Below are 15,855 nucleotides of genomic sequence, written 5' to 3' on the forward strand. Positions count from 1 at the left end.
GAGTGGGATATTGGGGTCCCCCCGCCTGCCATGTCCCTCTGCTGCTTTGGGTTCATGGTGGTGAACCTTTAATCACACATCCCAGAAACCTCGGCACATGGCAGACAGGTCCCTGCTGCAGGCCCTGCAGGAGGATGGCATCCATGCTTGTCGTGGTCTAGAGCCGGTAGGCAGCTGAGCAGCACACAGCCACTCACTCGCTGCTCCCCACAGTGGGATGGGGCAGAAATCAGAAGAGGAGAAGCGCAAATACTCATGGGCTGAGGTAAAGATAGTTTCATAGTAAAAATGAAAGAAACCTCAGAACCACCAACAGCAAAGGAAAACAAAAGCCGGGAAGACAAGTGATCCAGAACGTAGAAGAATGGCTGCAGAAACATGGCCTTACAATCTCTGAAGAACTGCACAATCCAGGCCTGGTATTAGAATAGGCCTGTAATCAGAATTGTACTGAAGTTGCTGTGCTGAAGTCAACAAGAAAGTAGCCTTGACTATTCTTGAATCCTGAGACCAAGAACTTATGTTGTGCCAACAGGCCGTGGCTGTAACAAGCTACAGCTGCTGGGAAAGCAGGTGCAGGGCCAAGAAAGATAGGGACCGGTATGGGAAAATAGGGAGTAACAAACTACAAGGCTGAAGCACAGCAACACAATTAGCTACAGGGATAGAATGCTTATTTTAGTCATGATAATTAGGGGTGTGAGAACCGCGCACATTTAGAGACTACTAACCAATGATATTTCTGCTTTACGCATATGCATGTGTATCGGTTCTATATAAGCAGTGTTAGAAACTAATAAAGTTAAGCAAGATGCATAACTCATATTGAGCATCTTCTTGACTCCGGCGAACCCTTCTTCCAACACCAGAAAGCACCAGTTGCCGAGCACCAGCAGAACGATGCCCAGCCAGTCCCTGAGCAACGGCAGCCCTGGCAAACCTCCCCCATCCCCAGCCCTCACCGCTGGTATTGCTGACCATGATGTTGCATGGTCTGTAACATCCCTTTGGTCAGCTGGGGTCAGCTGTCCCCGCTGGGTCCCCTCCCACCTCCTTGTGCACCCCAAGGCGACTCACTGCTGCGGCAACAGGAGGAGCAGAAAAGGCCTTGAGGCTGTGCAGGCACTGCTCAGCAGTAAATAAACCATCGCTGCGTTATCAGCACCACTGTGGTGCGTTCACCTTGGCTGGATGTCAGGTGCCCACCAAGCCGCTCTATCACTCCCCTCCTCAGCGGCACAGTGGGGGGAGAAAATAAGATGGAACAAAAGCACAAACAGCTCGTGGGTCAAGATACAGGTGGTTTAATAAAGCCAAAGCAAAGTCTGTGCGTGGCGGCAAAGGAAAACCAAAGACTGATTCTCTGCTTCCCATCAGCAGACGATGTCCAGCCACTTCCCAGGAAGCAGGGCTTCAGGACGCGTAGCCGTTCCTGTGCAAGACAAACAGTGTAGTAAGAAATGCCCCCACCTCCTCCTCCTTCCTCCCAGCTTGTACTGCTGAGCAGACCTCGTATGGCGTTGGAATATGCCTTTGGCCAGTTTGGGTCCTCTGTCCCGGCTGTGTGCCCTCCCCAGATCTTGGCCACCCCCAGCCTCAGGTACTCGCAGAGTCTGGTGTCTGAGTCAGGCGGGAGGATCAGCGCTGCACTTTAGGTGTTGGGCATCATGTAGATTGTACAGCTGCCGAGGAGGGTGACGGTGGGGGGATATGACTGTAAGCAGACCAGAAGGCACCCAGAGGCAGCAGTGTCAGGAGGCACTGAAAGAATTGAGCTTGTAGCCACCAGCTTGTCTTTGGGGTTCAACACAGGTCTTTGTAACGCTCCCCTTTCCTCTCCGGCTCCGTGCAGGATACATGTAGGACCTCAGACTTTGCTCAGGGACCAGGCCTCTGTGCCCGGATTTCTGTGGGGTGAAGGCACAAGGAGAGCTGGGATGGTCAGTCACTTTGTGCTGTTAGGAGATGAGGCTTCACCGTGGATAAAGTGACGCACAGATTTTCTGAGGAGAACAAGAGGAGTTTAGTGCCTGTTCTCTGCCCCCCTACTCTAACCCACACTCTGCTCCTCACCTCAGGATGCCATTGCAGGGGCCTATACGCTTAGGGAAGACACGCAACACAGAGAGGTAGGGACACTCCTCAAAATATTGGGAAACGTTTTGTAGAATGCACATCACGGCTGATGCCGGTTTGGTGTTTCTAATAAGAAGGGAACAAAACCCAACGCGACACTGCGGGGTTTCAGTGTGACTTGTAGACCCTGTTCTCAGGTGAGCTGGCTTTTGGGGATTGCTGCAAATGCTTCAGTAAGCTTTCAAGACAAGAGTCAAAATCTGCTTGGGCCAGCATCTGGAGGGGTGCGTGTGTCAGTGTGCACATGCAACCCCCCACTCCCCCCTCATAGCCAGGCACCAAGATCAGGCAGCTGCTAAAAACTAGGAAGTGGAGAGGTGGCGAGTTACAGACTGGCTGGAAAAGGTACGTGGGGAGCATGAGTCCATGAACAGACTTTCATTTCCAAAGCGGTAACAGGCTTTTATCGAGAGCTGAGATGAAGAGGGGAGGCAGGAGGTGGTGCAGATCTGAGGAGGACCAAGGACACAGATAGAGTTAGACACGGTTTACCTTCCCATTCTGAACAGGAATGTAGAATTCACTTTCTAAAGTTATAATGTCTCACCAGTCAAACTCTCCATGCTGCCTCCAGCTTTCAGGGTTTGGGCAAGATGATGACAGCATGGTCCTGCTTCTCCAGCAGACAGCTTTTTAAGTTTTTTCTTTGCTCCCCAAAGATGCTGCCGTTGTTCCCTGTTCCAAACCGTAGCCCTTGCCACCTGGCATTAGTGACGGGCTGGGGTCAGGACCTGGGCTGGATCTATTTCTGCCAGCGCAGGCTGAACACACGGTCCCGGATCTGCTTGGTCCTCATGCCGTAGATGAGCGGGTTGAGCATGGGAGGCACCAGCAGGTAGAGGTCAGCCATCAGGATGTGGAGCTGCGGGGGGATGCTCTGGCCCCAGCGCTGAGTGTAGAAGGAGAAAAGGGCGGGTGTGTAGAAGAGCAGGATGACGCCGATGTGGGAGCCACAGGTGCCAAAGGACTTCAGACGAGCCTCTCTAGAGGAGAGGCCTATGACTTCCCTCAGAATCAGCACGTAGGAGACAGTGATGAGGATGGAATCTGAGCTAGCCACAGCAACAGCAAGTGTAATCCCATAGATGCTATTGCGCCGCGTGTCCCCACAGGCCAACTTCACCACTGACATGTGCTCACAGTAGGAGTGGTGGATGATGTGGGGGCCACAGTAGGACAGGCTGGTCACCATGCAGGTTACGGGCAAGATGGTGGTGACGCCACGCACTACAGCAGCCAGCCCCAGCTTGGTAATGGTGGGACCAGTCAGGATGGCAGAGTAGTGCAGGGGCTTGCAGATGGCCAGGTATCGGTCAAAGGCCATGGTGAGCAGCACCCCTGACTCCGTTATGGAGAAGGTGTGGATGAAGAACATCTGGGCCACACAGCCCTCAAAGCTGATCTCATGGGAGTGGAACCAGAAGATGCTCAGGAGCTTGGGCATGGTGGAAGTGGTGAGCACAAGGTCAAGGGCAGCCAGCATGGAGAGGAAGTAAAACATGGGTGTGTGCAGGCTTGGGTCCATCCTGATCACCAGGAGGAGCGTGATGTTCCCCAGCACTGCCGTGAGGTACATGGTGCAGAATGGGAAGGCAATCCAGAACTGAGCATCCTCCAGCCCAGGGATGCCTGTCAGGATGAAGGACGAGGGACTGGAGTGATTGGAGGAGGACATGAGGCACTGCTGCAGAGCTGGAAGGGAAGACACAGCAACAGCTGGCATGGGCAGGGAGAGCAATGAGCTGGAACAAGCACTGCTGTGGACCCCAGCCACAGCCAGAATAGCCCCGACTGTCTTCTCAGGCACACAGACCTGGACTCCATGACCCTTATGGGCCCCTTCCAACTCGAGGTATTCTATGAAACCATTGTACGATAGGATTCATATCCTCGTGCCTCTTATGCAGGTACACTCAGTGCCATCACTGGGAAGACGCAAACTCACATGGTCTTAGCCTGGACCTTGGGGAGTTCCCTTACCTCTCCTCCCACCCCGGGCTGGCCGCTGGCTGTTGTCTCCACCCGTCCCCTCCATAGTTTGGGAGTCACAAGCTCAAAGCAACATTTAGTTGCCATCAGTTCAAAAATCTAAGATGGGAGCAGGGGAAAGATCCAGAATGCTCTGTTGGGTTGAAAAGGCCATTCGGTGTCATGACAAAGAGCTGCTGTAGTGCTTGTCCCTTCCAGAGCAACCATCCTACGGTGTGTGTAACACATTTGCTGCAAGCCCCTGCCAAAGGCAAGGAGTGCTGTGAATTGTCCCTGTCCTGGTTGGACAGGGCTGGGAGCAGCCTGGGCTGGGGGGAGGGGGCCCTGCCCATGGATGGGGTTGGAACTAGATGGTCTTTAGACTTCATCCCAACGTAAAACATTTCTCCTGGTTTCAGCTGGGATAGTTAATTTTTTTCTTTTATTAGTTGTCAGCTCTGGGGGCTGTTCCTGCTGGAGCCCAAATACAAACCACCTTGCTGGAGTCCCTCTCTCAACAGGCATCCTGCGTATGGGGTCCCTGTCTCCTGCATCAGGAAGGAAAACCAGTGTCATGGCAAAAACTGTCCTGAGGCTGTAGTGCCGCTCCCTTCCGGCGCTAACTCTCCCAGGGTGTGTGTACCTCCTTATCCACAAGCCCCTGCCAAAGGCAAGGAGTGCTGTGAATTGTCCCCGTCCTGTAGGGAAAACGGAGGCACAGAAGGGTTAAATCAGCCTGCTGGCAGCAAGGGAGTTAGATGCAAGTTCCTCACTCACTTGTGCCCCCTCTTTTCCCCAACATACCCAAGGACCAGACTGCATCTCCTTGGCTTTCATTTGACTTCCTTGACCCCTGAAGAGTTTCCTCTCTCCTCCAAAGCGCTTTGAGCCCTCCACATGACACAAACCAAGAGGCCTTTTGCTCTGTTTCTAGCCATTGCTGTTTGCAATGTGAGTACAAACAGTGCAACGGCAATATTGGGAAATGCTGCCAAGACAAAGTTAATTGTAATTGGGCTCATGCAAAGGAGCTGTCCCTGCTGCGCTTCAGTTTCACCCACGTTACACCTGACCTCCTCTACATTCTGTGCGTCCTCCTCTTGACGTGCCCTGCAGCCACGGTGCCAGTAAGCTAGCAGCCAGAGGTGCCTCCAGACCCCCAACACACACACGTGCAGACACACACACACTCTCATACACACACACACTGAGAGACGGTGCCAGGTGTCCAGTGCCAGGTGCCAGCCGGGTACAGAGCATCACACCTGGAGCAGCTTCTCCTTTATCTCCTCCGCTCCAAGCCAGCCTTGCATGGACCTCTCCTACCACCAGCTCCCAAGAACGGCTGCAGGTGCAGCCTGCATACGAGTGCCGTGTTAGGAAGATACTGCTGCCGATTTGGCTGCTTTGCAGTTGTACACGCAACAGCAGGGATGGGAGCAGCACTTGCAGACTTGTTGCTGCTCAGGGGCAGCGGCGCTTTCAGGCCAGTTGACACACTTCTGAGCTTTTCCTTTGTGCTTTTGCTGTGGCTTGAAAAGCTGACAGGGTTTTCTGTTGTGCAATTCAGTAGTTCAGTCACTTGTAAAGTGACCAGTTTGCTCACTGCAGTAGTCAAAATCCAGAAGGTTTTCTAGAAATGGGGGACGCTGGGCACCTTGACCTAGCTTGCTGTACCCCGTTAGATGAGTTGCTGACTGTATTTCTTTCCTGAACGGTGGGACAGCTTAAAATGCCCTCAGAGAACAAGATGCTTGGTATTGAACAAAGTGCAAAAGGAGTGGAAATCTCCAGTTGCTAGCATACTGGCAAAGCTCCCCTGCCTTTGAAAGGACTGAGTAGATCCTGGGACTTGAAGCTGAGATTGTAACTCTTTCCTCACCCGCGCGGGTGAGCTCTGCCTCTCTGCTGCTAAGCAATAACCATTAAAGGTACCGGATTTGAAACGCTTAACCTTTGAGACGTTGTCAGTCTACCAGCCAGGCAGTCTGAGCCGGCAAAAAACATACAGCCGTCTGCTCTGGCCACCACATGCTGCCCTGGCTGTGCCAGTCAGCACTCCTGACCAGCGTACAGCCTGCACAAAAGAAAGTTAGCTGGAACGTGGGGTTTGAAGAGAGCTAGAGTAATCACCCAGCCCATACCCCCTCCCCAGTAGAAGATCAAAAGGAACCTCTGGTAGATACATGCACGACCTCATCTCCCATTGCAAAAGCTCCGTACTTTCCCCACATCGCCTGTTCCCGAGCATTCTCCTAGCGCCAAGCCTGTATCTCACCGGGGCTCCTGACTTTTGCCCTTTCCAGAAGGGAGAAGAACAAAGCTTTACCTTCCTTGTGGCGTCTGGCATCCTCTTGAGGCTTGCGCAAGCAAGAAGGCCAGGCCTAGGGCCATGGCCAGGCAACTGCAGGTCTTCACAGGTGACTGGGTCGGTGGATGTTACACCTGTGTGCCTACAGCTTGCCTGAAGCTGCTTTAACCAAGGAACAGCTTGCAGGCAAATAATTAGCACTGCTGTACTTGACCTATGCAAGGAAGCAAACCGAGGGTGCAGGTGTCTGCCTGGCAGGTCTCCACCACAACACTCACTTAATGTGGGATAGCTGGAAGTAAAAAAGGAGCTCCTTAACTCAACAGGAGGCGAAGTCCACCTAGGTGTACTGGCATAGCTGCACAGCAGCTTCTCCCGGTAGATTGTTTCATCTTCCACCTCCATGTGGCTAAAAGTTGACCCTGGCTCAGAGCTTGGCACTACGCATAAAAATACTGGCACTGCGCATAAAAATAGTGGCACACCACCAGACTGAATGACAAGAACCCCCACCCAGCTCACCTGGACGATTTGGATGCCACCCTGGCTCTACCTACATCACCTTCAAATACTGCTTCTCTCTCACACAGCCAAGCAACTCCTCAACGTGCCAAAAGGACCTGCATGGAGGTAGTTATAGGTCTGAAGGGCCCCAGTCGCCCCAGTCCCTCACTGCTGGGACTTCAGAGACTGTCGTCATCACAGAGGAAAAAGGGCTGCCTGGGGATAGCCAGGAATAGCAACGGCTTGTCAGCAAACACACTGCCCTCTCTCACTGCATGGGTTATGTCTGTCTCAGCATCGAGCAGTGCCAAACAGAACTCTGGTCCACAAAGGGGGAAGATTTTCTCTGCGGGTGGGCAAACACCCCTCTGGGCATGCCTAGCTGCTTTCCTGGTACACACGCAAGGGTGCATATGTCCTCCTGGCTTAAGCCTGTTGGTGTAAAAGTCGCTTTGGCTCTGGATCCAGTGGCGCTGCACCCCTTCTGGGGCACAAGGTAGCAGCCTGGACTCTTAGGGCTCTATTTGAATGTCCCCTTCCACCTGTTCATCCTGAAGCACCCGTGAACTTTAGTGAATGCTTTGTAAAGGAGTGCTGGTCCTTTGGACCTCGTGGAGGTATCCTCTGACCCTGCAGTCTCTCAGGGGGGAGGTCATGTATGAAGCACAGGCGATCAGTGTGGTTTTCAGGGAGAAGGGTGTTGGAAAATCCTGGCTGGCAGACTGAGGGGGGCTGCTAAATCCAGAGGTCAGCCTATGTAGAGCAGGAAAATTTGCAGCTTTGATGTCACGGTGCTGATAGTGAGCTGGAGGTAAAGAAGGTTCTTGTTGGAGCTCTGCAGGCTGCATTTCTTCTCTTTCTGTGTGCTAAGGAAGTGAGCTGGTGGTCTGCAGGTCCTCTCCAAAGAGCTACTGCTGCTGCTGGACCATCTACCTAAAGTAGGTGGTAGAAAGAGGGGACAAACCTTTTTGTGTTTGCAGGCATCTGGGAGAGGAGTGAGGTTCATTTTGCTGACCCTCACTGCTTGGATGAGGGGGCGGGTAGTGGGTGATGTCCACTCCTTGGGTACATGGTACTAGCACAGGCATAGCCCAGCCTGGAGCCCCACACCTTCTTTAGGCCTCTTGGTTAGATGTGCAAAGGCTGATGATATATCTTCTTGTAGGAGAATTGCTGACATTTCTGAGCTTGAGCTGTGGGGAAGCCTCAGTAAGGGGAAGGTTAAACCTGCTGCACGTACCTTGTTCCCCATCAATAGTGACGGTAGAGCGCTGCTCTCTTCCTCCATCCCTATATGTACCGGGTGTTCTGGGCACCAGCTCCCAGTCATGGGGAGGAGCACAAACACCTGTGAGCACTGATTTTCGAGCTGTCTTCATTTTGATAGTCCTTACACTATTTTGATGTGGTTTCTGTTGACTGAGTTATTGAAGTGCTAGGCTGCCATTGTTCCTATTCATAAATCACTGCTTCAAATACAGCACACAAAAAAAGAATGTATTTCGTAGTATTTCTTCTGAATTAACCTATCTATTTCCTTTATTTTCTCCAAGTCTTACAGTAAGAAGCATAAATATGCAACAAGTCTGGCATATTTATAAATCTGGACTACTGCAGGAGATTCCTGTTCAGAGTGTATAATGAATTTATGTGGCACAAGAACAAAGTCTGGACTATTCTACTAGTAGATCTGTAGCTGTTGCATCCCTGATCTGGCTTTTGCAATCACAGCCCAGCAGGTGAGAAAAGCCCACATCCAGCTAGCTCATATTTTATGTGGTGGCTCATTGCCCACACTGCCAAGAGGGTCACAGGGTCTTGTGTGTTCTCTGCTTTCCCCAAGCTGTCCTCAGCAGCTCATTCTCCAGCCTAGATACCATGGCCAAGGAGAAGCAATAAATTGTTATTTTTCACACTTGTGGGAGATTGCCAATTAGCTGAGCAGGTAATTGAGCTGTAAGAGATACCGGAAAGGATGTGAATTGGATTATGAAACTTTTTATGAAATCACTGTACCCAGAGTAGTTGAGGGATTATGGGAGAATTTTGCAATGCTGAGTGATGAAGTGATAAATTGGACAGTAAAAATGAGTATAGTTTCATTAAAACTAGGTGCTCTGGCAAAACACGGACCTAATTTTGTAGAGACAATATGCTACGAGCTGCCTGTTCACACTCAGAAACAGGCATCTTGGAGTTATTACTGATGACTCCTTAAAAACATCAGAGTTGTACCCAGTGATGCGTGGAATCGAACTCTACAACTCAAGGGGAGTTACAAGGCAGCTATGTTTATTGTGGTGCCGGGTGCAAGGGAGATCGGTCCTCCTAACTTGCACACTGTTTCAACAAGCCATCCAATATTTATTATACAAAGTCATGCATATACATAGGGTTTTCAAACATAGAGAATCTCCTCCCTTTGGCACCTCTACAAGATGTACTTTTCATCTTCTTGGGCAGTTACCTGAAGTTCTTGTTTATCTTTGCATACATTACCAGTCTTTGTTATTTAGTTTCTGTTATTTTAAAACATCTGCTAGCTAACGATTAGTCCTTCCTTATTGTCCACTCTAAACATGTCAAGCTAATACATGCCCACTGGGCTGGTTTTAATCTATATCAGCAGGATCCCGGGCAGCGGATCCACCTTCTTTGGGGTGGGGGCCATTTGAGTAGGAGGTCACTGATCTACTACCACAATTATTTTACCTTGGTTTATTGTCTTTTAGAAGTTAGCAGGTCAGAAAGCTCCTTATTTACATTCTTGTTGAGCTCATCTACATCGGTACTAATTGTCCCTTCTTGAAGTGCTAAGTGCTAAGCTCCCACCCTTCACTCTTTCGGGTGCTAATGTTTCTGTTGTCTATGTAGCTTCTGTCTGCAGAAGAGTTCTAGGTTTTTTTCACTATATCACCAGTTACTTCACTCCATACTCCCCTCTCCTCCTTGTTGTCGTCACTGGTTCCCTCTGAGTCCTCTCAGCAAGGCAATGATTGGCACAGGTCAGAGTCAGTACACAATGGTTTCTCTCTGTCATTCCTTCCTTCTTGCTCATTTCCAATATTCCAGCATGGGCTGCATTCCATTTGGGGTTGTCTCTGCTCCGGTGTGGGTGCTTCATGCATTGCAATCCCTTTGGGGTCTACCTGTCATGCCCTTATTCATGGGCTGCATTCCCTTTGGGGTCGTACCTGCTCCAGTGTGGGTCCCTCATGGGTTCAGTCCCTTTGGAGCTGTACGTGCTCAAGAGTGGGCCTTCCACAGCCCACCATCCCTTCAGTGGGAGTGCTTCTACCACCATGGAGGAGATCCTACTGCTCTGACCATGATGTTTCCCTTGCTGGTTCTCATACTTTTTGTTCACTTCTCTCCCAATCTCACATTTTCTGTTCTTTCTTAAGTATGTTTTCACAGAGGCACTACGAACAATTTTAACTGGCTTCTCTTTGATGCATGATGGGTCTGTTACTGATCCAGCTGGAATCACCTCTGTCTGGCACAGGGCAGCTTGGACTTCCCTCCTTACCGCCCCTGCAACTCCCTCCACTACCAAAACCTTACTACCTACACCCAGTACACTTCTGCACAAATATCTTGAGCTGCTGTTTACAAATACTGTTTTGTTTTGTGCTGTGTGGACAATGAGTTAATTTGTTCCTAATTCAGTGAATGAAACTCTTCATCAGATGTGTTCTAGAAATTTCTGCTTCCACAAAGTGGTATTTATCTGTTTCTTCCAAAAATAATTTTATAAATTATAGGCAGGGAATAATCGCAAGAAAAAGGTAATAGTACACATTTAAACACAGTGAAAAAATTAATAGTAAATGAAAGTGGTTTATGCTGCCTGTCTGTCTCACTGCCTTTCTGGAATTCACTGGCATGCACTGCAAGGAAAGGAACAGGCCATAGCTAGTGCTAACTCCTTAAGGGCTCTGACTACATCCATGAAGCCATCAACCCGCTGAGCTTGTGTAGCTTTTTATTACAGTACTAGTGCTTGTTGCACAGAGTGTATTTACTCAAAAACTTGTAGTCATAAATTATGGTTATTTGTGTTGTGATAGTGACTGAGAGCCTGTCAAGGGCTAAGGCAGCACAGAAGCATAGAATCATTTAGGTTGGAAAAGATCTTTAAGATTATCAAGTCCAACCCACAACCAGGACTGCCAAGCTGACCACTAAACCATGTCCCTAAGCACCACATCTACGTGTCTTTTAAATACTCTCAGGGATGGGGACCCAACCACTTCCCTGTGCAGGTTATTCCAGTGCTCGACAACTCTCTTGGTGAAGACATTTTTTCCTAACATCCAATCTAAACGTCCCTTGGTGTAACTTGAGACCATTTCCTCTTGTCCTGTCACTTGTTACTTGGGAGAAGAGACCGACCCCGACCTGCCTACACCCTCCTTCCAGGTAGTTGTAGAAAGCGATCCGGTCATCCCTCAGTTGCCTTTTCTCCAGGCTAAACAACCCCAGTTCCTTCAGCCGCTCCTCATAAGACGTGTTTTCTAGACTCTTTCCCAGCTTTGTTGCCTGTTGCTGGACACGCTCTGGCTCCTCAACGTCTTTCCTGTAGCAAGGGACCCAAAACTGAACACAATATTCAAGGTGTTAGCCTCACCAGTGCTGAGTACAGGGGTACAATCACTGCCCTAGTTCTGCTGGCCTTGCTTAGGAACCAGTGTGTGCAGTAATAACATGCACATCTATGGGTGAAAAGTAAGAGCCTCCATCTCTTTGTGCTTCAATCTGTTGTGAGGAAAAAGGAGAGATCTGAGGGTTAAAGGCACTGACTGTGGCTTAGTCGAAGTGGAGCTGCAGAACTGGTTTAGTTGCAAAAGGGCTGGAGACACTGACACTGACACATTCCAACTGACTATTGGAAGTGCAAAACAGAGTCTACTCAGAGTGTTGAGAAAACGGTAATGGGGACAGTAATGTGGATTTCAGAAGAAATTCCAATCTGGCCACTAATGGTGACCTGCTCCCTGTAACCCATCTGAGAAATTCCTATGTTTGGCAAAATTCTCACTTCTGCTTTTCTTTCCTGTGCCGTTGCCCTGTAGTGATGAGGGAGTGATTAATCTAGACTTCTCCCGATAGTCTTGTTTTCGACTGGAGATCAAACATCACAAATCCTCTGAAGATGTTACTGTTCCATCATCCCTTTTACACAGTGAACCAGCTCCCAACTTCTCTTACCAGTAAGGACCCCCCTCAGGCACCCCTCACGCCTCCCCACCTCTCAGCCCCAAGCACTTGTCTGCCATTACACCCTGCCCTGCCCCCGGCAGGGCACCCCCACACGCATCTCCACTGGCATCCCAGCCAGGCTTGGGCTGTGGCCCTGGCTAGGGACAGACCTCCAGAGAAGTGCTCTGTACTTTACCAATGCAAAGACCACAACAAAAGGCTGAATCTACTGCAGTTAATCTTAAAAAATAAAACTCTGCTTCCCAGTTTTTGCAGGTTTTCCCCTTTGCAGTCTTTTAAACATCCAGCCCATGATGTGCAGGTACTTTACCTCCTGAGATGAGGACATGAACACCAGTCCCACCATGGTCATCCCTTAAGTGGTTAAAATTGACTTGTACTGCAGAAAGTTGTGGTTTGCCACAAAGCTACCGAGGGTCAGCAGCAGCAACATAGACATCTCCGTAAGCAACAGGGAGTGGGTGAAGAAGATTTGAGGGAAAGAAGCACTGCAGCTGATTTCCTTGCACTTAAACCAGAACATGGCAAGCACAATATGTCCTGAAGACAGACAGTTAGAATGATGGACAGTGTGGCCAAGAAATAGTACATGGGCTTCAGACCTCTAAATGCATAAAAGATGGGGAGGCATTGCCAAGGCTCACAGTGAAACAGATAGAGCTGAAGTAAGAAGTTTCCGAGCCTGGGAAACCTGTTGGGGGAAAAATGCAGCCTGAAGCAGAAGTTCTTGAATGCTGACATGAACTCCATGCAGATTTGTTTCAGCTCCTAAGCCTTGAAATGAAAAAAGGTATTTATCAGGTATACTATTATAATTGGCAACAAGAATTTAGAGGCAAGGATGAAGCACAGAGAAGCATCAGTATATCCTACTTTGGATTCCTGGCTCAACCTCCACCCTACCTGACTGAGGCCAGTGGAAGTATCTGCACTGACTTTAGCAGGAAAGGAGAAAGGCCTCTATATTTCAAATATCCAGTGCAACTCCTGAGCAACTTCCACTATTACCACTTGCAATAGTATTTGTAGGCTCATACCCCATTGTTCTGGGCACTGAACCGTTGCCATAGCTGAAAACATCTGCACTCCTCAAAGTCTCCTGATAGGGTCAATCACAGACACAGTGTGTGTGGAGGAAGGAGGTGGTAAATGCTGTGTCTCATTGCAAACAACCATGTTATCTTACACAGAACAGAAGTCCCAGGAAAGGATAAGTACTGTAAATTAAGTTCCAGGGAACTTTGATGGTAAGGGTAAAAAGTTGTCTTGCCAAGTCCAAAGTGAGCGTGTTTCTGCTTAGTCTAAATTGTGTAGGTTTTGTGTTCACAGTAATGTTTTTCAATTTGATGTCTCCCACCCCTGTGCTGTCAGCTAGGGCACAAAGTATGTAATGGCAACAACAGGGAAATATCAAGCTGATAAATATATTCACAAAACACCATCTGGGAATAGTTTCTTTCCTCCCACAGTCCTGATAAAGACCCTGCCTGGCAAGCAAAGCAGTCAGAGTCCTTCTCAGGGTATTTTGCATCACCTGAGCTGCAGGAAGTGTTGAAGAGACTGCTCTAATGCCCAGAGCATGCTGGCAACTCCTGCTTGGCTTCAGCTTTGCTCATTGTGAGCTGAGCTACCTCATGTCTGAAAGGTAACACAGCCCCAGGGAATGACTGCTCTTCTGACACCCACAGCTCATTAAGCTGCAAAAACTGAGCGTGAGCTCAGGCTCCTGGTGTTTGGAGACATTTTTGGGCAAAGTCTGGGACAATCACAAAAAGTGCAGTGCTGCTGATGACAGAAACAACCTCAGCAAAAACTGGATTGAAGGAGCACAGAGAGGTCACACGTTGACGATGGAGGAGATCCTGGAGACCCAACCACTTCCCAAGGCACCCACAGAGTTGCACTTCTCACCACAGAACAATGTACCAGCCAGGCTCAGTGCTGCCAACACCAGACAAGCCACAGGCTGCCCTGTTTTATAGACACCCTGATCTGTCCCCCAGGGCACAGAACAATGTTGGAGGAACTCGGCTGCTCCAGGGGATTTTGCCTGTGCCCGCAGCTCTGCACTGTGAAACGATTCTTGGTCTTCTCCCCACCACACCAAAATATTCACCTCCTGGACAGGCTTCTTGAGTCCCAGGGGAGAAAAGAGGCTGAGTTGTCCAGCTTGAAGGGTCATGATCAGTGACACAAGGCCTGTCTGGAGGCCAGTAACTAGTGTAACCAGTGAGTCAATACTGGGACCAGTACCCTTTAACCACTTTGTTAATGGCCCACATAATGGGGCAGAGTGCACCCTCAGCAAGTCTGCAGATGATGCAAAACCTGAGGGTGGTGGGGTGGCGGCTGATCCCCACTCAAGATCCTTCTATTTTAATTTTAGGAGGAGGCTTATCTGCTTTAGACACCCCTCAACAATGCCTCTTCCAAAACTCTCCCAATCTCCTTTTGAACTCATATAAATAATTTGGATCCACAGCAACCTTCAGCAAGGAGTTCCTCTGATCTGCAGCCCAGACAGGAACATGATCAGACCATGCCATACTCCTGCCCTCTCCCTCCTCACCACCAGCCTGAGAGTGTCACCGCTTTCTACAAGGACATTGACCGAAGGGTAAGGAAACACACCCAGCCCCAGTTTGTACTCCATCAATGGTGGGGAACAGGCAGCTGGAGGCTCCTCACAGCTGTGGACAAAAGGAACATCACACCACCCTCCATCTCTGTACCCCACCACCCACCCTCTCTATGTGAAACTCATCACAGAATAAGAAAAAATCTCAAAATAAAGTTTCTGATTATGAATCCATTGGCTGGTTGTTTTGGTTTGTGGTCTTTTGTGGGAACCTTCTGGGGATTTTCCTATTGTCCTCTCCTTATATTTAACCTATCTAACTATCTAAATGGGATATACACAAATATACTTATATAAAGTATACTTATGTGTGAACTGGGGAGCTGCACAGAGGTACCCAGGGGAGTAGGTGCCCAAGAAGGCACCAGAGCTGGGTCTCCTCACTTTCCAGAATGCAAAAGTTTCACAGAGCAGGACAAAACTGGGGTATTTTCTGAATAAACATTTTTTTGGCAACTTTTTTTTCTTTTACAACCAGTGCCCTAAAACTGCCTTCACTACTATTTTTGCACTCTTCCATTTTTTCAGAGAAGACAGGAAAACATGCTTCTACGCAGTCCTGTGGTACTCACACCCCCTGAAGAGCAAAGACATCAGCTGTGGCTCCCTGGGTGAGACCCACGGGGTTTGCTCTGGCTGAGTTAAATACAGCTTTCCAGCTCTCTGCCCAGTGCCTGCCTGCAGCAGTGTGCACAGCCAGGGCTCTTTCTGGTCCTCAGCCCGCATCCTCTGCTGTGACCTGGGGTAAGTACAGGGTGGGCTGCCTGAAGATGACAGAATAATGTTCTTCCCCTGCAAGGACAATCTGTTTGAGGGCTTGCATCAAAACAAGAATTTACTAAAGTCTCTGGCAGAAACAACAAACAGCATATTAGAAAAATGCGAGGAGCAAATGGCTTTGTTAAGTATTACTTTTGGTCTTGTATATACAGATGAGCTTGATTGAAATCAACCTTTGTAAATAATCAAAAATTTCTCTCATTCTCTCAAGCGTTACATAAATAGTATGTATAAGTTTATTTATACCATACCTTTTCTCCTCACAATTCTTTACACTCTCCGTTACGTCTTTCAC

General features: G+C 49.1%; 1 protein-coding gene across 1 annotated transcript; it reads right to left on the reverse strand.

Moving 5' to 3' along the window:
• Window positions 1-2,878: 2,878 nt before the first annotated feature.
• LOC119143184 (olfactory receptor 52K2-like) lies at window positions 2,879-3,863 on the reverse strand. The gene has a single exon (XM_037377178.1). It carries the CDS (start codon window positions 3,857-3,859, stop codon window positions 2,879-2,881), a length of 981 nt encoding a protein of 326 aa, XP_037233075.1. The 5' UTR covers window positions 3,860-3,863.
• Between the last annotated feature and the right edge of the window lie 11,992 nt (window positions 3,864-15,855).

Source organism: Falco rusticolus, chromosome 2 (genome assembly GCF_015220075.1).
Source record: "Falco rusticolus isolate bFalRus1 chromosome 2, bFalRus1.pri, whole genome shotgun sequence".
In the NCBI taxonomy this organism is placed as follows: domain Eukaryota; kingdom Metazoa; phylum Chordata; class Aves; order Falconiformes; family Falconidae; genus Falco; species Falco rusticolus.